The 17,983-nt window shown below is 44.5% G+C and overlaps 11 protein-coding genes across 39 annotated transcripts in view; 3 read left to right on the top strand and 8 right to left on the bottom strand.

The window, feature by feature from the left end:
• Positions 1 to 17,983, top strand: part of LOC117194986 — a 29,225-nt gene that overhangs the window by 9,759 nt on the left and 1,483 nt on the right. The window lies entirely within an intron of this gene.
• LOC117195021 (actin-like protein 6B) lies at positions 616 to 1,140 on the bottom strand. Of its 4 annotated transcripts, none has more exons than XM_033399603.1 (2): positions 821 to 1,140; positions 616 to 779 (listed from the first exon to the last, which is right to left on the bottom strand). In XM_033399603.1, the coding sequence occupies exons 1-2, from the start codon at positions 1,023 to 1,025 to the stop codon at positions 655 to 657; spliced, it is 330 nt and encodes a 109-aa protein (XP_033255494.1). In that variant the 5' UTR covers positions 1,026 to 1,140; the 3' UTR covers positions 616 to 654. The 4 variants fall into 4 exon arrangements, with proteins under 4 accessions (XP_033255494.1, XP_033255495.1, XP_033255497.1 ...); XM_033399604.1 differs by having other exon boundaries at positions 616 to 756; positions 821 to 1,139; XM_033399606.1 differs by having other exon boundaries at positions 616 to 714; positions 821 to 1,137.
• LOC117194992 lies at positions 2,261 to 7,790 on the top strand. Its single transcript, XM_033399476.1, has 2 exons — positions 2,261 to 2,707; positions 7,457 to 7,790. The coding sequence occupies exons 1-2, from the start codon at positions 2,285 to 2,287 to the stop codon at positions 7,748 to 7,750; spliced, it is 717 nt and encodes a 238-aa protein (XP_033255367.1). The 5' UTR covers positions 2,261 to 2,284; the 3' UTR covers positions 7,751 to 7,790.
• Positions 2,988 to 3,590, bottom strand: LOC117195020 (actin-like protein 6B). 4 transcript variants are annotated; one of them, XM_033399601.1, is made up of 2 exons: positions 3,266 to 3,590; positions 2,988 to 3,198 (listed from the first exon to the last, which is right to left on the bottom strand). In XM_033399601.1, the coding sequence occupies exons 1-2, from the start codon at positions 3,468 to 3,470 to the stop codon at positions 3,107 to 3,109; spliced, it is 297 nt and encodes a 98-aa protein (XP_033255492.1). In that variant the 5' UTR covers positions 3,471 to 3,590; the 3' UTR covers positions 2,988 to 3,106. The 4 variants fall into 4 exon arrangements, with proteins under 4 accessions (XP_033255492.1, XP_033255490.1, XP_033255491.1 ...); XM_033399599.1 differs by having other exon boundaries at positions 3,061 to 3,224; positions 3,266 to 3,580; XM_033399600.1 differs by having other exon boundaries at positions 3,061 to 3,201; positions 3,266 to 3,578.
• Positions 5,506 to 6,011, bottom strand: LOC117195017 (actin-like protein 6B). 4 transcript variants are annotated; one of them, XM_033399587.1, is made up of 2 exons: positions 5,711 to 6,011; positions 5,506 to 5,669 (listed from the first exon to the last, which is right to left on the bottom strand). In XM_033399587.1, exons 1-2 carry the CDS (start codon positions 5,913 to 5,915, stop codon positions 5,545 to 5,547), a joined length of 330 nt encoding a protein of 109 aa, XP_033255478.1. In that variant the 5' UTR covers positions 5,916 to 6,011; the 3' UTR covers positions 5,506 to 5,544. The 4 variants fall into 4 exon arrangements, with proteins under 4 accessions (XP_033255478.1, XP_033255479.1, XP_033255481.1 ...); XM_033399588.1 differs by having other exon boundaries at positions 5,506 to 5,646; positions 5,711 to 6,009; XM_033399590.1 differs by having other exon boundaries at positions 5,506 to 5,604; positions 5,711 to 6,005.
• Positions 7,727 to 8,329, bottom strand: LOC117195001 (actin-like protein 6B). Of its 5 annotated transcripts, none has more exons than XM_033399497.1 (2): positions 8,015 to 8,329; positions 7,727 to 7,960 (listed from the first exon to the last, which is right to left on the bottom strand). In XM_033399497.1, exons 1-2 carry the CDS (start codon positions 8,217 to 8,219, stop codon positions 7,800 to 7,802), a joined length of 366 nt encoding a protein of 121 aa, XP_033255388.1. In that variant the 5' UTR covers positions 8,220 to 8,329; the 3' UTR covers positions 7,727 to 7,799. The 5 variants fall into 5 exon arrangements, with proteins under 5 accessions (XP_033255388.1, XP_033255389.1, XP_033255391.1 ...); XM_033399498.1 differs by having other exon boundaries at positions 7,804 to 7,973; positions 8,015 to 8,314; XM_033399500.1 differs by having other exon boundaries at positions 7,804 to 7,950; positions 8,015 to 8,313.
• Positions 9,453 to 14,982, top strand: LOC117194991. Its single transcript, XM_033399475.1, has 2 exons — positions 9,453 to 9,899; positions 14,649 to 14,982. Exons 1-2 carry the CDS (start codon positions 9,477 to 9,479, stop codon positions 14,940 to 14,942), a joined length of 717 nt encoding a protein of 238 aa, XP_033255366.1. The 5' UTR covers positions 9,453 to 9,476; the 3' UTR covers positions 14,943 to 14,982.
• On the bottom strand, positions 10,253 to 10,772 carry LOC117195019 (actin-like protein 6B). 4 transcript variants are annotated; one of them, XM_033399595.1, is made up of 2 exons: positions 10,458 to 10,772; positions 10,253 to 10,416 (listed from the first exon to the last, which is right to left on the bottom strand). In XM_033399595.1, the coding sequence occupies exons 1-2, from the start codon at positions 10,660 to 10,662 to the stop codon at positions 10,292 to 10,294; spliced, it is 330 nt and encodes a 109-aa protein (XP_033255486.1). In that variant the 5' UTR covers positions 10,663 to 10,772; the 3' UTR covers positions 10,253 to 10,291. The 4 variants fall into 4 exon arrangements, with proteins under 4 accessions (XP_033255486.1, XP_033255487.1, XP_033255489.1 ...); XM_033399596.1 differs by having other exon boundaries at positions 10,253 to 10,393; positions 10,458 to 10,770; XM_033399598.1 differs by having other exon boundaries at positions 10,253 to 10,351; positions 10,458 to 10,768.
• Positions 12,698 to 13,203, bottom strand: LOC117195016 (actin-like protein 6B). Of its 4 annotated transcripts, none has more exons than XM_033399583.1 (2): positions 12,903 to 13,203; positions 12,698 to 12,861 (listed from the first exon to the last, which is right to left on the bottom strand). In XM_033399583.1, the coding sequence occupies exons 1-2, from the start codon at positions 13,105 to 13,107 to the stop codon at positions 12,737 to 12,739; spliced, it is 330 nt and encodes a 109-aa protein (XP_033255474.1). In that variant the 5' UTR covers positions 13,108 to 13,203; the 3' UTR covers positions 12,698 to 12,736. The 4 variants fall into 4 exon arrangements, with proteins under 4 accessions (XP_033255474.1, XP_033255475.1, XP_033255477.1 ...); XM_033399584.1 differs by having other exon boundaries at positions 12,698 to 12,838; positions 12,903 to 13,201; XM_033399586.1 differs by having other exon boundaries at positions 12,698 to 12,796; positions 12,903 to 13,197.
• Positions 14,972 to 15,503, bottom strand: LOC117195002 (actin-like protein 6B). Of its 5 annotated transcripts, none has more exons than XM_033399503.1 (2): positions 15,207 to 15,438; positions 14,972 to 15,152 (listed from the first exon to the last, which is right to left on the bottom strand). In XM_033399503.1, the coding sequence occupies exons 1-2, from the start codon at positions 15,409 to 15,411 to the stop codon at positions 14,992 to 14,994; spliced, it is 366 nt and encodes a 121-aa protein (XP_033255394.1). In that variant the 5' UTR covers positions 15,412 to 15,438; the 3' UTR covers positions 14,972 to 14,991. The 5 variants fall into 5 exon arrangements, with proteins under 5 accessions (XP_033255394.1, XP_033255398.1, XP_033255397.1 ...); XM_033399507.1 differs by having other exon boundaries at positions 14,996 to 15,093; positions 15,207 to 15,503; XM_033399506.1 differs by having other exon boundaries at positions 14,996 to 15,139; positions 15,207 to 15,502.
• On the bottom strand, positions 15,419 to 17,813 carry LOC117195041 (actin-related protein 4-like). Of its 5 annotated transcripts, none has more exons than XM_033399682.1 (2): positions 17,498 to 17,813; positions 15,419 to 16,337 (listed from the first exon to the last, which is right to left on the bottom strand). In XM_033399682.1, the coding sequence occupies exons 1-2, from the start codon at positions 17,700 to 17,702 to the stop codon at positions 16,264 to 16,266; spliced, it is 279 nt and encodes a 92-aa protein (XP_033255573.1). In that variant the 5' UTR covers positions 17,703 to 17,813; the 3' UTR covers positions 15,419 to 16,263. The 5 variants fall into 5 exon arrangements, with proteins under 5 accessions (XP_033255573.1, XP_033255571.1, XP_033255575.1 ...); XM_033399680.1 differs by lacking the exon at positions 15,419 to 16,337 and adding an exon at positions 17,230 to 17,443 and having other exon boundaries at positions 17,498 to 17,812; XM_033399684.1 differs by lacking the exon at positions 15,419 to 16,337 and adding an exon at positions 17,230 to 17,394 and having other exon boundaries at positions 17,498 to 17,811.

Here is a 17,983-nt window from a genome sequence, read left to right on the forward strand (position 1 = left end):
AATCGCACACACTTTTGCCATCCCAGGTCCCCGTCCCAAAACCAATCTGGCCATTAGCAGTGTGTCTGGTGGCCAGGATCTCATTAATGTCCCGACGGCGACTGTTTTCATACCGATTCAAGCTTTCACGAGCAATGTGGTTGGACCCATTAATCCCGCGCCGGACGTTTCGACACCGCTTGATATCAATGTGATTGGTGCCAAGAAGGAACCCGTTGAGTGCCCGCCGTCTGTTTCACCACCGCTGGACATTAAGACAGAGGTGGAGGTGGCCCTTGCGGCCATTGAGCTTGCCATTGAGATGGAAAATGTACGGGAAAATAACCCAGAAGAGGCACAAGAGAAATCACCGGAGAAAAACCGCACTCCCGTGGAGAAGCCCGATGATGCCACTCTAAATCCTAATCCGCGGTATATACCGATCAAGAGCGCCAAGTACTACACAAAGAAGCTACTCGTTCGGGTGAAGCGCATTGATCAGGACTAGTATTTGCCGCTGTCCAGCATGGCAAAGCGCCCAAAGAAACGTGAATCCATGTACATCAAATGCACATAAGTTTATTTTAAAAAATACATTACTATAAATTACAACTTAAGGCTATTCTTTAATCCGAATTGGTTTTCATATTTCGTTTGCTTCGCATGCTCGATAAACTAGTAACTAAACAAACAAATATGCGGGAGCGGGAGTAGGAGCTGGAGCTGAACTGGAGGCTGCAGGCGGGATAACGAGGACGTAGTGGCGGACAAGGCCTCATGTGAAATCATGTGAAATGATACTGTTCAAAGAATTTTCAATTGTTGGCGTTGTTCTACTCACTGTTGGGCGTCACATTGTTGTCAGTTTTGGTATCTGGATCAAGATTCGTATCCGGAGTTGGGGATGCTCCAATGCCGACAACAGAGGGTATCTCAGCCTTCGGCGAATCCTCTTGCGCGTAGCCCACACGCAACGAATGGTGCCCTCGATCGAAAACTAAGGCTCCAATTTCGTCGCCGACATATAGCATGTTGCCTCCATTCATCTTGGAGCGTCGGGACTACTTTTCAGCTTGATTTCTTGCAAAAGTTCTCGAAATGCCTGTCTTGTCTGTATTTATTTTTTGTGGCTTTTTTCACGACGCTTGCGTTAATGGCAATCGACCTATCGATAAAATATACTGTCTGAAATTCAGAAATATACCGTAATATACCGATGAAGAAGTGAACTTATCCCACTTAATCCCCCTGTTTTAAACAGGATAACAACTTGAGTTAAATCGCGAAAAATAATAATAATAATAATAGTTCTTATTGTAGATCCATCCCATCCTTCATCTTTAATTTACCATGAACTGCGCTAAATCATATTACTAGCTAAACAGGACCCTCAGCCCTAAATACACAATTTTATCCGATTGATATATCAATTATTTAATTTAAAAGTGATCGAAGATATGTGATCATGCGTCGTCGAGTCGATGTTTTATGACCATCTGGTTTAAAATTAAAGTAAAGAACTTAGTTTGGAATTTTCGAAATAAAACGCCGATTAGTTCCGCTCATCGCAAAAATATACCGATTTAATTAAAATTCGCAAAAAAATATACAACATTTTTTCGCCAGTCGAAAAACTACCACCTACAAATATATTATCATAAAAAAACAGGTATCGATATATTCATATGTTTACAAAATTCGGGGACAACAAAAAATTTTGAAGATCAAATCCGTCGCGTCGCCGATAACGGCTGATCCGAAAAACGAAATGGGTACCGAAGCTGGCACAGCAATGGACAGCGAAAGCGGTAGAGACTCCTCAGTCAGCCCAATGGAAATAAATATATCCAACACAAATTGCAATTCGATGATAGTTCTGAACGATTTACGTCTGCTGGAGCTGATTACCAAGTATCCTTTTCTGTATAGTAAAGCAGCGCAGCCGGAACAGGACTCGGAATACGACGAGTGGGCCTGGAATCAGATTTCGAAGGAGTTTAATGCCAGCTACGAGAACTTGCCGCTGAGTGCCCCCTTCTCGGCAGACGAGCTGCAGTGGCGTTGGAACTTGCTGCTACCGACCATGGGCACCTTTTCGAAGGCGAAGGGACAAATTCCCTTTCAACTGTGGTCCCTTGTGACGGAGATCGAACGCTCGCTAAGTACAGAAAATTTGGAACCACCCAGGGACTTGATTATGGCCCAGAACTTTCTAATCACTCAGCTGCCATTGGTGGAGGCCATGACGCTCAATGAGCGTCGGCGACTGGAAGTCGTGTTCCTCGATATCTTATTCTAACACGAAATGGAGACACATGCGTCCGTACCACTGGGTCCCGAAGAGCAGGCCACAGTCAAGACCGAATACGATGAATTCCTCAGATCTGTTCGGGTCAAGGAGCTGCCCATATCGGCTCTGGCACAACTCTCGCTTGATGGTCCTCAGTACAAACCAGTCCAACCAAAAATCGCACACACTTTTGCCATCCCAGGTCCCCGTCCCAAAACCAATCTGGCCATTAGCAGTGTGTCTGGTGGCCAGGATCTCATTAATGTCCCGACGGCGACTGTTTTCATACCGATTCAAGCTTTCACGAGCAATGTGGTTGGACCCATTAATCCCGCGCCGGACGTTTCGACACCGCTTGATATCAATGTGATTGGTGCCAAGAAGGAACCCGTTGAGTGCCCGCCGTCTGTTTCACCACCGCTGGACATTAAGACAGAGGTGGAGGTGGCCCTTGCGGCCATTGAGCTTGCCATTGAGATGGAAAATGTACGGGAAAATAACCCAGAAGAGGCACAAGAGAAATCACCGGAGAAAAACCGCACTCCCGTGGAGAAGCCCGATGATGCCACTCTAAATCCTAATCCGCGGTATATACCGATCAAGAGCGCCAAGTACTACACAAAGAAGCTACTCGTTCGGGTGAAGCGCATTGATCAGGACTAGTATTTGCCGCTGTCCAGCATGGCAAAGCGCCCAAAGAAACGTGAATCCATGTACATCAAATGCACATAAGTTTATTTTAAAAAATACATTACTATAAATTACAACTTAAGGCTATTCTTTAATCCGAATTGGTTTTCATATTTCGTTTGCTTCGCATGCTCGATAAACTAGTAACTAAACAAACAAATATGCGGGAGCGGGAGTAGGAGCTGGAGCTGAACTGGAGGCTGCAGGCGGGATAACGAGGACGTAGTGGCGGACAAGGCCTCATGTGAAATCATGTGAAATGATACTGTTCAAAGAATTTTCAATTGTTGGCGTTGTTCTACTCACTGTTGGGCGTCACATTGTTGTCAGTTTTGGTATCTGGATCAAGATTCGTATCCGGAGTTGGGGATGCTCCAATGCCGACAACAGAGGGTATCTCAGCCTTCGGCGAATCCTCTTGCGCGTAGCCCACACGCAACGAATGGTGCCCTGGATCGAAAACTAAGGCTCCAATTTCGTCGCCGACATATAGCATGTTGCCTCCATTCATCTTGGAGCGTCGGGACTACTTTTCAGCTTGATTTCTTGCAAAAGTTCTCGAAATGCCTGTCTTGTCTGTATTTATTTTTTGTGGCTTTTTTCACGACGCTTGCGTTAATGGCAATCGACCTATCGATAAAATATACTGTCTGAAATTCAGAAATATACCGTAATATACCGATGAAGAAGTGAACTTATCCCACTTAATCCCCCTGTTTTAAACAGGATAACAACTTGAGTTAAATCGCGAAAAATAATAATAATAATAATAGTTCTTATTGTAGATCCATCCCATCCTTCATCTTTAATTTACCATGAACTGCGCTAAATCATATTACTAGCTAAACAGGACCCTCAGCCCTAAATACACAATTTTATCCGATTGATATATCAATTATTTAATTTAAAAGTGATCGAAGATATGTGATCATGCGTCGTCGAGTCGATGTTTTATGACCATCTGGTTTAAAATTAAAGTAAAGAACTTAGTTTGGAATTTTCGAAATAAAACGCCGATTAGTTCCGCTCATCGCAAAAATATACCGATTTAATTAAAATTCGCAAAAAAATATACAACATTTTTTCGCCAGTCGAAAAACTACCACCTACAAATATATTATCATAAAAAAACAGGTATCGATATATTCATATGTTTACAAAATTCGGGGACAACAAAAAATTTTGAAGATCAAATCCGTCGCGTCGCCGATAACGGCTGATCCGAAAAACGAAATGGGTACCGAAGCTGGCACAGCAATGGACAGCGAAAGCGGTAGAGACTCCTCAGTCAGCCCAATGGAAATAAATATATCCAACACAAATTGCAATTCGATGATAGTTCTGAACGATTTACGTCTGCTGGAGCTGATTACCAAGTATCCTTTTCTGTATAGTAAAGCAGCGCAGCCGGAACAGGACTCGGAATACGACGAGTGGGCCTGGAATCAGATTTCGAAGGAGTTTAATGCCAGCTACGAGAACTTGCCGCTGAGTGCCCCCTTCTCGGCAGACGAGCTGCAGTGGCGTTGGAACTTGCTGCTACCGACCATGGGCACCTTTTCGAAGGCGAAGGGACAAATTCCCTTTCAACTGTGGTCCCTTGTGACGGAGATCGAACGCTCGCTAAGTACAGAAAATTTGGAACCACCCAGGGACTTGATTATGGCCCAGAACTTTCTAATCACTCAGCTGCCATTGGTGGAGGCCATGACGCTCAATGAGCGTCGGCGACTGGAAGTCGTGTTCCTCGATATCTTATTCTAACACGAAATGGAGACACATGCGTCCGTACCACTGGGTCCCGAAGAGCAGGCCACAGTCAAGACCGAATACGATGAATTCCTCAGATCTGTTCGGGTCAAGGAGCTGCCCATATCGGCTCTGGCACAACTCTCGCTTGATGGTCCTCAGTACAAACCAGTCCAACCAAAAATCGCACACACTTTTGCCATCCCAGGTCCCCGTCCCAAAACCAATCTGGCCATTAGCAGTGTGTCTGGTGGCCAGGATCTCATTAATGTCCCGACGGCGACTGTTTTCATACCGATTCAAGCTTTCACGAGCAATGTGGTTGGACCCATTAATCCCGCGCCGGACGTTTCGACACCGCTTGATATCAATGTGATTGGTGCCAAGAAGGAACCCGTTGAGTGCCCGCCGTCTGTTTCACCACCGCTGGACATTAAGACAGAGGTGGAGGTGGCCCTTGCGGCCATTGAGCTTGCCATTGAGATGGAAAATGTACGGGAAAATAACCCAGAAGAGGCACAAGAGAAATCACCGGAGAAAAACCGCACTCCCGTGGAGAAGCCCGATGATGCCACTCTAAATCCTAATCCGCGGTATATACCGATCAAGAGCGCCAAGTACTACACAAAGAAGCTACTCGTTCGGGTGAAGCGCATTGATCAGGACTAGTATTTGCCGCTGTCCAGCATGGCAAAGCGCCCAAAGAAACGTGAATCCATGTACATCAAATGCACATAAGTTTATTTTAAAAAATACATTACTATAAATTACAACTTAAGGCTATTCTTTAATCCGAATTGGTTTTCATATTTCGTTTGCTTCGCATGCTCGATAAACTAGTAACTAAACAAACAAATATGCGGGAGCGGGAGTAGGAGCTGGAGCTGAACTGGAGGCTGCAGGCGGGATAACGAGGACGTAGTGGCGGACAAGGCCTCATGTGAAATCATGTGAAATGATACTGTTCAAAGAATTTTCAATTGTTGGCGTTGTTCTACTCACTGTTGGGCGTCACATTGTTGTCAGTTTTGGTATCTGGATCAAGATTCGTATCCGGAGTTGGGGATGCTCCAATGCCGACAACAGAGGGTATCTCAGCCTTCGGCGAATCCTCTTGCGCGTAGCCCACACGCAACGAATGGTGCCCTGGATCGAAAACTAAGGCTCCAATTTCGACGCCGACATATAGCATGTTGCCTCCATTCATCTTGGAGCGTCGGGACTACTTTTCAGCTTGATTTCTTGCAAAAGTTCTCGAAATGCCTGTCTTGTCTGCATTTATTTTTGTGGCTTTTTTCACGACGCTTGCGTTAATGGCAATCGACCTATCGATAAAATATACTGTCTGAAATTCAGAAATATACCGTAATATACCGATGAAGAAGTGAACTTATCCCACTTAATCCCCCTGTTTTAAACAGGATAACAACTTGAGTTAAATCGCGAAAAATAATAATAATAATAATAGTTCTTATTGTAGATCTATCCCATCCTTCATCTTTACTTTACCATGAACTGCGCTAAATCATATTACTAGCTAAACAGGACCCTCAGCCCTGAATACACAATTTTATCCGATTGATATATCAATTATTTAATTTAAAAGTGATCGAAGATATGTGATCATGCGTCGTCGAGTCGATGTTTTATGACCATCTAGGTTTAAAATTAAAGTAAAGAACTTAGTTTGGAATTTTCGAAATGAAACGCCGATTAGTTCCGCTCATCGCAAAAATATACCGATTTAATTAAAATTCGCAAAAAAATATACAACATTTTTTCGCCAGTCGAAAAACTACCACCTACAAATATATTATCATAAAAAAACAGGTATCGATATATTCATATGTTTATAAAATTCGGGGACAACAAAAAATTTTGAAGATCAAATCCGTCGCGTCGCCGAATAATGGCTGATCCGAAAAACGAAATGGGTACCGAAGCTGGCACAGCAATGGACAGCGAAAGCGGTAGAGACTCCTCAGTCAGCCCAATGGAAATAAATATATCCAACACAAATTGCAATTCGATGATAGTTCTGAACGATTTACGTCTGCTGGAGCTAATTACCAAGTATCCTTTTCTGTATAGTAAAGCAGCGCAGCCGGAACAGGACTCGGAATACGACGAGTGGGCCTGGAATCAGATTTCGAAGGAGTTTAATGCCAGCTACGAGAACTTGCCGCTGAGTGCCCCCTTCTCGGCAGACGAGCTGCAGTGGCGTTGGAACTTGCTGCTACCGACCATGGGCACCCTTTCGAAGGCCAAGGGACAAATTCCCTTTCAACTGTGGTCCCTTGTGACGGAGATCGAACGCTCGCTAAGTACAGAAAATTTGGAACCACCCAGGGACTTGAGTATGGCCCAGAACTTTCTACTCACTCAGCTGCCATTGGTGGAGGCCATGACGCTCAATGAGCGTCGGCGACTGGAAGTCGAGTTCCTCGATATCTCACACAACTCTCGCTTGATGGTCCTCAGTACAAACCAGTCCAACCAAAAATCGCACACACTTTTGCCATCCCAGGTCCCCGTCCCAAAACCAATCTGGCCATTAGCAGTGTGTCTGGTGGCCACGATCTCATTAATGTCCCGACGGCGACTGTTTTCATACCGATTCAAGCTTTCACGAGCAATGTGGTTGGACCCATTAATCCCGCGCCGGACGTTTCGACACCGCTTGATATCAATGTGATTGGTGCCAAGAAGGAACCCGTTGAGTGCCCGCCGCTGGACACTAAGACAGAGGTGGAGGTGGCCCTTGCGGCCATTGAGCTTGCCATTGAGATGGAAAATGTACGGGAAAATAACCCAGAAGAGGCACAAGAGAAATCACCGGAGAAAAACCGCACTCCCGTGGAGAAGCCCGATGATGCCACTCTAAATCCTAATCCGCGGTATATACCGATCAAGAGCGCCAAGTACTACACAAAGAAGCTACTCGTTCGGGTGAAGCGCATTGATCAGGACGAGTATTTGCCGCTGTCCAGCATGGCAAAGCGCCCAAAGAAACGTGAATCCATGTACATCAAATGCACATAAGTTTATTTTAAAAAATACATTACTATAAATTACAACTTAAGGCTATTCTTTAATCCGAATGGGTTTTCATATTTCGTTTGCTTCGCATGCTCGATAAACTAGTAACTAAACAAACAAATATGCGGGAGCGGGGGTAGGAGCTGGAGCTGAACTGGAGGCGGCAGGCGGGATAACGAGGACGTAGTGGCGGACAAGGCCTCATGTGAAATCATGTGAAATGATACTGTTCAAAAAATTTTCAATTGTTGTCGTTGTTCTACTCACTGTTGGGCGTCACATTGTTGTCAGTTTTGGTATCTGGATCAAGATTCGTATCCGGAGTTGGGGATGCTCCAATGCCGACAACAGAGGGTATCTCAGCCTTCGGCGAATCCTCTTGCGCGTAGCCCACACGCAACGAATGGTGCCCTGGATCGAAAACTAAGGCTCCAATTTCGTCGCCGCCATATAGCATGTTGCCTCCATTCATCTTGGAGCGTCGGGACTACTTTTCAGCTTGATTTCTTGCAAAAGTTCTCGAAATGCCTGTCTTGTCTGTATTTATTTTTGTGGCTTTTTTCACGACGCTTGCGTTAATGGCAATCGACCTATCGATAAAATATACTGTCTGAAATTCAGAAATATACCGTAATATACCGATGAAGAAGTGAACTTATCCCACTTAATCCCCCTGTTTTAAACAGGATAACAACTTGAGTTAAATCGCGAAAAATAATAATAATAATAGTTCTTATTGTAGATCCATCCCATCCTTCATCTTTACTTTACCATGAACTGCGCTAAATCATATTACTAGCTAAACAGGACCCTCAGCCCTGAATACACAATTTTATCCGATTGATATATCAATTATTTAATTTAAAAGTGATCGAAGATATGTGATCATGCGTCGTCGAGTCGATGTTTTATGACCATCTAGGTTTAAAATTAAAGTAAAGAACTTAGTTTGGAATTTTCGAAATAAAACGCCGATTAGTTCCGCTCATCGCAAAAATATACCGATTTAATTAAAGTTCGCAAAAAAATATACAACATTTTTTCGCCAGTCGAAAAACTACCACCTACAAATATATTATCATAAAAAAACAGGTATCGATATATTCATATGTTTATAAAATTCGGGGACAACAAAAAATTTTGAAGATCAAATCCGTCGCGTCGCCGAATAATGGCTGATCCGAAAAACGAAATGGGTACCGAAGCTGGCACAGCAATGGACAGCGAAAGCGGTAGAGACTCCTCAGTCAGCCCAATGGAAATAAATATATCCAACACAAATTGCAATTCGATGATAGTTCTGAACGATTTACGTCTGCTGGAGCTGATTACCAAGTATCCTTTTCTGTATAGTAAAGCAGCGCAGCCGGAACAGGACTCGGAATACGACGAGTGGGCCTGGAATCAGATTTCGAAGGAGTTTAATGCCAGCTACGAGAACTTGCCGCTGAGTGCCCCCTTCTCGGCAGACGAGCTGCAGTGGCGTTGGAACTTGCTGCTACCGACCATGGGCACCCTTTCGAAGGCGAAGGGACAAATTCCCTTTCAACTGTGGTCCCTTGTGACGGAGATCGAACGCTCGCTAAGTACAGAAAATTTGGAACCACCCAGGGACTTGATTATGGCCCAGAACTTTCTACTCACTCAGCTGCCATTGGTGGAGGCCATGACGCTCAATGAGCGTCGGCGACTGGAAGTCGTGTTCCTCGATATCTTATTCTAACACGAAATGGAGACACATGCGTCCGTACCACTGGGTCCCGAAGATCAGGCCACAGTCAAGACCGAATACGATGAATTCCTCAGATCTGTTCGGGTCAAGGAGCTGCCCATATCGGCTCTGGCACAACTCTCGCTTGATGGTCCTCAGTACAAACCAGTCCAACCAAAAATCGCACACACTTTTGCCATCCCAGGTCCCCGTCCCAAAACCAATCTGGCCATTAGCAGTGTGTCTGGTGGCCAGGATCTCATTAATGTCCCGACGGCGACTGTTTTCATACCGATTCAAGCTTTCACGAGCAATGTGGTTGGACCCATTAATCCCGCGCCGGACGTTTCGACACCGCTTGATATCAATGTGATTGGTGCCAAGAAGGAACCCGTTGAGTGCCCGCCGTCTGTTTCACCACCGCTGGACATTAAGACAGAGGTGGAGGTGGCCCTTGCGGCCATTGAGCTTGCCATTGAGATGGAAAATGTACGGGAAAATAACCCAGAAGAGGCACAAGAGAAATCACCGGAGAAAAACCGCACTCCCGTGGAGAAGCCCGATGATGCCACTCTAAATCCTAATCCGCGGTATATACCGATCAAGAGCGCCAAGTACTACACAAAGAAGCTACTCGTTCGGGTGAAGCGCATTGATCAGGACTAGTATTTGCCGCTGTCCAGCATGGCAAAGCGCCCAAAGAAACGTGAATCCATGTACATCAAATGCACATAAGTTTATTTTAAAAAATACATTACTATAAATTACAACTTAAGGCTATTCTTTAATCCGAATTGGTTTTCATATTTCGTTTGCTTCGCATGCTCGATAAACTAGTAACTAAACAAACAAATATGCGGGAGCGGGAGTAGGAGCTGGAGCTGAACTGGAGGCTGCAGGCGGGATAACGAGGACGTAGTGGCGGACAAGGCCTCATGTGAAATCATGTGAAATGATACTGTTCAAAGAATTTTCAATTGTTGGCGTTGTTCTACTCACTGTTGGGCGTCACATTGTTGTCAGTTTTGGTATCTGGATCAAGATTCGTATCCGGAGTTGGGGATGCTCCAATGCCGACAACAGAGGGTATCTCAGCCTTCGGCGAATCCTCTTGCGCGTAGCCCACACGCAACGAATGGTGCCCTGGATCGAAAACTAAGGCTCCAATTTCGTCGCCGACATATAGCATGTTGCCTCCATTCATCTTGGAGCGTCGGGACTACTTTTCAGCTTGATTTCTTGCAAAAGTTCTCGAAATGCCTGTCTTGTCTGTATTTATTTTTTGTGGCTTTTTTCACGACGCTTGCGTTAATGGCAATCGACCTATCGATAAAATATACTGTCTGAAATTCAGAAATATACCGTAATATACCGATGAAGAAGTGAACTTATCCCACTTAATCCCCCTGTTTTAAACAGGATAACAACTTGAGTTAAATCGCGAAAAATAATAATAATAATAATAGTTCTTATTGTAGATCCATCCCATCCTTCATCTTTAATTTACCATGAACTGCGCTAAATCATATTACTAGCTAAACAGGACCCTCAGCCCTAAATACACAATTTTATCCGATTGATATATCAATTATTTAATTTAAAAGTGATCGAAGATATGTGATCATGCGTCGTCGAGTCGATGTTTTATGACCATCTGGTTTAAAATTAAAGTAAAGAACTTAGTTTGGAATTTTCGAAATAAAACGCCGATTAGTTCCGCTCATCGCAAAAATATACCGATTTAATTAAAATTCGCAAAAAAATATACAACATTTTTTCGCCAGTCGAAAAACTACCACCTACAAATATATTATCATAAAAAAACAGGTATCGATATATTCATATGTTTACAAAATTCGGGGACAACAAAAAATTTTGAAGATCAAATCCGTCGCGTCGCCGATAACGGCTGATCCGAAAAACGAAATGGGTACCGAAGCTGGCACAGCAATGGACAGCGAAAGCGGTAGAGACTCCTCAGTCAGCCCAATGGAAATAAATATATCCAACACAAATTGCAATTCGATGATAGTTCTGAACGATTTACGTCTGCTGGAGCTGATTACCAAGTATCCTTTTCTGTATAGTAAAGCAGCGCAGCCGGAACAGGACTCGGAATACGACGAGTGGGCCTGGAATCAGATTTCGAAGGAGTTTAATGCCAGCTACGAGAACTTGCCGCTGAGTGCCCCCTTCTCGGCAGACGAGCTGCAGTGGCGTTGGAACTTGCTGCTACCGACCATGGGCACCTTTTCGAAGGCGAAGGGACAAATTCCCTTTCAACTGTGGTCCCTTGTGACGGAGATCGAACGCTCGCTAAGTACAGAAAATTTGGAACCACCCAGGGACTTGATTATGGCCCAGAACTTTCTAATCACTCAGCTGCCATTGGTGGAGGCCATGACGCTCAATGAGCGTCGGCGACTGGAAGTCGTGTTCCTCGATATCTTATTCTAACACGAAATGGAGACACATGCGTCCGTACCACTGGGTCCCGAAGAGCAGGCCACAGTCAAGACCGAATACGATGAATTCCTCAGATCTGTTCGGGTCAAGGAGCTGCCCATATCGGCTCTGGCACAACTCTCGCTTGATGGTCCTCAGTACAAACCAGTCCAACCAAAAATCGCACACACTTTTGCCATCCCAGGTCCCCGTCCCAAAACCAATCTGGCCATTAGCAGTGTGTCTGGTGGCCAGGATCTCATTAATGTCCCGACGGCGACTGTTTTCATACCGATTCAAGCTTTCACGAGCAATGTGGTTGGACCCATTAATCCCGCGCCGGACGTTTCGACACCGCTTGATATCAATGTGATTGGTGCCAAGAAGGAACCCGTTGAGTGCCCGCCGTCTGTTTCACCACCGCTGGACATTAAGACAGAGGTGGAGGTGGCCCTTGCGGCCATTGAGCTTGCCATTGAGATGGAAAATGTACGGGAAAATAACCCAGAAGAGGCACAAGAGAAATCACCGGAGAAAAACCGCACTCCCGTGGAGAAGCCCGATGATGCCACTCTAAATCCTAATCCGCGGTATATACCGATCAAGAGCGCCAAGTACTACACAAAGAAGCTACTCGTTCGGGTGAAGCGCATTGATCAGGACTAGTATTTGCCGCTGTCCAGCATGGCAAAGCGCCCAAAGAAACGTGAATCCATGTACATCAAATGCACATAAGTTTATTTTAAAAAATACATTACTATAAATTACAACTTAAGGCTATTCTTTAATCCGAATTGGTTTTCATATTTCGTTTGCTTCGCATGCTCGATAAACTAGTAACTAAACAAACAAATATGCGGGAGCGGGAGTAGGAGCTGGAGCTGAACTGGAGGCTGCAGGCGGGATAACGAGGACGTAGTGGCGGACAAGGCCTCATGTGAAATCATGTGAAATGATACTGTTCAAAGAATTTTCAATTGTTGGCGTTGTTCTACTCACTGTTGGGCGTCACATTGTTGTCAGTTTTGGTATCTGGATCAAGATTCGTATCCGGAGTTGGGGATGCTCCAATGCCGACAACAGAGGGTATCTCAGCCTTCGGCGAATCCTCTTGCGCGTAGCCCACACGCAACGAATGGTGCCCTGGATCGAAAACTAAGGCTCCAATTTCGACGCCGACATATAGCATGTTGCCTCCATTCATCTTGGAGCGTCGGGACTACTTTTCAGCTTGATTTCTTGCAAAAGTTCTCGAAATGCCTGTCTTGTCTGCATTTATTTTTGTGGCTTTTTTCACGACGCTTGCGTTAATGGCAATCGACCTATCGATAAAATATACTGTCTGAAATTCAGAAATATACCGTAATATACCGATGAAGAAGTGAACTTATCCCACTTAATCCCCCTGTTTTAAACAGGATAACAACTTGAGTTAAATCGCGAAAAATAATAATAATAATAATAGTTCTTATTGTAGATCTATCCCATCCTTCATCTTTACTTTACCATGAACTGCGCTAAATCATATTACTAGCTAAACAGGACCCTCAGCCCTGAATACACAATTTTATCCGATTGATATATCAATTATTTAATTTAAAAGTGATCGAAGATATGTGATCATGCGTCGTCGAGTCGATGTTTTATGACCATCTAGGTTTAAAATTAAAGTAAAGAACTTAGTTTGGAATTTTCGAAATGAAACGCCGATTAGTTCCGCTCATCGCAAAAATATACCGATTTAATTAAAATTCGCAAAAAAATATACAACATTTTTTCGCCAGTCGAAAAACTACCACCTACAAATATATTATCATAAAAAAACAGGTATCGATATATTCATATGTTTATAAAATTCGGGGACAACAAAAAATTTTGAAGATCAAATCCGTCGCGTCGCCGAATAATGGCTGATCCGAAAAACGAAATGGGTACCGAAGCTGGCACAGCAATGGACAGCGAAAGCGGTAGAGACTCCTCAGTCAGCCCAATGGAAATAAATATATCCAACACAAATTGCAATTCGATGATAGTTCTGAACGATTTACGTCTGCTGGAGCTAATTACCAAGTATCCTTTTCTGTATAGTAAAGCAGCGCAGCCGGAACAGGACTCGGAATACGACGAGTGGGCCTGGAATCAGATTTCGAAGGAGTTTAATGCCAGCTACGAGAACTTGCCGCTGAGTGCCCCCTTCTCGGCAGACGAGCTGCAGTGGCGTTGGAACTTGCTGCTACCGACCATGGGCACCCTTTCGAAGGCCAAGGGACAAATTCCCTTTCAACTGTGGTCCCTTGTGACGGAGATCGAACGCTCGCTAAGTACAGAAAATTTGGAACCACCCAGGGACTTGAGTATGGCCCAGAACTTTCTACTCACTCAGCTGCCATTGGTGGAGGCCATGACGCTCAATGAGCGTCGGCGACTGGAAGTCGAGTTCCTCGATATCTCACACAACTCTCGCTTGATGGTCCTCAGTACAAACCAGTCCAACCAAAAATCGCACACACTTTTGCCATCCCAGGTCCCCGTCCCAAAACCAATCTGGCCATTAGCAGTGTGTCTGGTGGCCACGATCTCATTAATGTCCCGACGGCGACTGTTTTCATACCGATTCAAGCTTTCACGAGCAATGTGGTTGGACCCATTAATCCCGCGCCGGACGTTTCGACACCGCTTGATATCAATGTGATTGGTGCCAAGAAGGAACCCGTTGAGTGCCCGCCGCTGGACACTAAGACAGAGGTGGAGGTGGCCCTTGCGGCCATTGAGCTTGCCATTGAGATGGAAAATGTACGGGAAAATAACCCAGAAGAGGCACAAGAGAAATCACCGGAGAAAAACCGCACTCCCGTGGAGAAGCCCGATGATGCCACTCTAAATCCTAATCCGCGGTATATACCGATCAAGAGCGCCAAGTACTACACAAAGAAGCTACTCGTTCGGGTGAAGCGCATTGATCAGGACGAGTATTTGCCGCTGTCCAGCATGGCAAAGCGCCCAAAGAAACGTGAATCCATGTACATCAAATGCACATAAGTTTATTTTAAAAAATACATTACTATAAATTACAACTTAAGGCTATTCTTTAATCCGAATGGGTTTTCATATTTCGTTTGCTTCGCATGCTCGATAAACTAGTAACTAAACAAACAAATATGCGGGAGCGGGGGTAGGAGCTGGAGCTGAACTGGAGGCGGCAGGCGGGATAACGAGGACGTAGTGGCGGACAAGGCCTCATGTGAAATCATGTGAAATGATACTGTTCAAAAAATTTTCAATTGTTGTCGTTGTTCTACTCACTGTTGGGCGTCACATTGTTGTCAGTTTTGGTATCTGGATCAAGATTCGTATCCGGAGTTGGGGATGCTCCAATGCCGACAACAGAGGGTATCTCAGCCTTCGGCGAATCCTCTTGCGCGTAGCCCACACGCAACGAATGGTGCCCTGGATCGAAAACTAAGGCTCCAATTTCGTCGCCGCCATATAGCATGTTGCCTCCATTCATCTTGGAGCGTCGGGACTACTTTTCAGCTTGATTTCTTGCAAAAGTTCTCGAAATGCCTGTCTTGTCTGTATTTATTTTTGTGGCTTTTTTCACGACGCTTGCGTTAATGGCAATCGACCTATCGATAAAATATACTGTCTGAAATTCAGAAATATACCGTAATATACCGATGAAGAAGTGAACTTATCCCACTTAATCCCCCTGTTTTAAACAGGATAACAACTTGAGTTAAATCGCGAAAAATAATAATAATAATAGTTCTTATTGTAGATCCATCCCATCCTTCATCTTTACTTTACCATGAACTGCGCTAAATCATATTACTAGCTAAACAGGACCCTCAGCCCTGAATACACAATTTTATCCGATTGATATATCAATTATTTAATTTAAAAGTGATCGAAGATATGTGATCATGCGTCGTCGAGTCGATGTTTTATGACCATCTAGGTTTAAAATTAAAGTAAAGAACTTAGTTTGGAATTTTCGAAATAAAACGCCGATTAGTTCCGCTCATCGCAAAAATATACCGATTTAATTAAAGTTCGCAAAAAAATATACAACATTTTTTCGCCAGTCGAAAAACTACCACCTACAAATATATTATCATAAAAAAACAGGTATCGATATATTCATATGTTTATAAAATTCGGGGACAACAAAAAATTTTGAAGATCAAATCCGTCGCGTCGCCGAATAATGGCTGATCCGAAAAACGAAATGGGTACCGAAGCTGGCACAGCAATGGACAGCGAAAGCGGTAGAGACTCCTCAGTCAGCCCAATGGAAATAAATATATCCAACACAAATTGCAATTCGATGATAGTTCTGAACGATTTACGTCTGCTGGAGCTAATTACCAAGTATCCTTTTCTGTATAGTAAAGCAGCGCAGCCGGAACAGGACTCGGAATACGACGAGTGGGCCTGGAATCAGATTTCGAAGGAGTTTAATGCCAGCTACGAGAACTTGCCGCTGAGTGCCCCCTTCTCGGCAGACGAGCTGCAGTGGCGTTGGAACTTGCTGCTACCGACCATGGGCACCCTTTCGAAGGCCAAGGGACAAATTCCCTTTCAACTGTGGTCCCTTGTGACGGAGATCGAACGCTCGCTAAGTACAGAAAATTTGGAACCACCCAGGGACTTGAGTATGGCCCAGAACTTTCTACTCACTCAGCTGCCATTGGTGGAGGCCATGACGCTCAATGAGCGTCGGCGACTGGAAGTCGAGTTCCTCGATATCTCACACAACTCTCGCTTGATGGTCCTCAGTACAAACCAGTCCAACCAAAAATCGCACACACTTTTGCCATCCCAGGTCCCCGTCCCAAAACCAATCTGGCCATTAGCAGTGTGTCTGGTGGCCAGGATCTCATTAATGTCCCGACGGCGACTGTTTTCATACCGATTCAAGCTTTCACGAGCAATGTGGTTGGACCCATTAATCCCGCGCCGGACGTTTCGACACCGCTTGATATCAATGTGATTGGTGCCAAGAAGGAACCCGTTGAGTGCCCGCCGCTGGACATTAAGACAGAGGTGGAGGTGGCCCTTGCGGCCATTGAGCTTGCCATTGAGATGGAAAATGTACGGGAAAATAACCCAGAAGAGGCACAAGAGAAATCACCGGAGAAAAACCGCACTCCCGTGGAGAAGCCCGATGATGCCACTCTAAATCCTAATCCGCGGTATAAACCGATCAAGAGCGCCAAGTACTACACAAAGAAGCTACTCGTTCGGGTGAAGCGCATTGATCAGGACGAGTATTTGCCGCTGTCCAGCATGGCAAAGCGCCCAAAGAAACGTGAATCCATGTACATCAAATGCACATAAGTTTATTTTAAAAAATACATTACTATAAATTACAACTTAAGGCTATTCTTTAATCCGAATTGGTTTTCATATTTCGTTTGCTTCGCATGCTCGATAAACTAGTAACTAAACAAACAAATATGCGGGAGCGGGGGTAGGAGCTGGAGCTGAACTGGAGGCTGCAGGCGGGATAACGAGGACGTAGTGGCGGACAAGGCCTCATGTGAAATGATACTGTTCAAAAAATTTTCAATTGTTGGCGTTGTTCTACTCACTGTTGGGCGTCACATTGTTGTCAGTTTTGGTATCTGGATCAAGATTCGTATCCGGAGTTGGGGATGCTCCAATGCCGACAACAGAGGGTATCTCAGCCTTCGGCGAATCCTCTTGCGCGTAGCCCACACGGAACGAATGGTGCCCTGGATCGAAAACTAAGGCTCCAATTTCGTCGCCGCCATATAGCATGTTGCCTCTATTCATCTTGGAGCGTCGGGACTACTTTTCAGCTTGATTTCTTGCAAAAGTTCTCGAAATGCCTGTCTTGTCTGTATTTATTTTTTGTGGCTTTTTTCACGACGCTTGCGTTAATGGCAATCGACCTATCGGTAAAATATACTGTCTGAAATTCAGAAATATACCGTAATATACCGATGAAGAAGTGAACTTATCCCACTTAATCCCCCTGTTTTAAACAGGATAACAACTTGAGTTAAATCGCGAAAAATAATAATAATAATAGTTCTTATTGTAGATCCATCCCA

Source organism: Drosophila miranda, assembly GCF_003369915.1.
Source record: "Drosophila miranda strain MSH22 chromosome Y unlocalized genomic scaffold, D.miranda_PacBio2.1 Contig_Y5_pilon, whole genome shotgun sequence".
NCBI lineage: Eukaryota > Metazoa > Arthropoda > Insecta > Diptera > Drosophilidae > Drosophila > Drosophila miranda.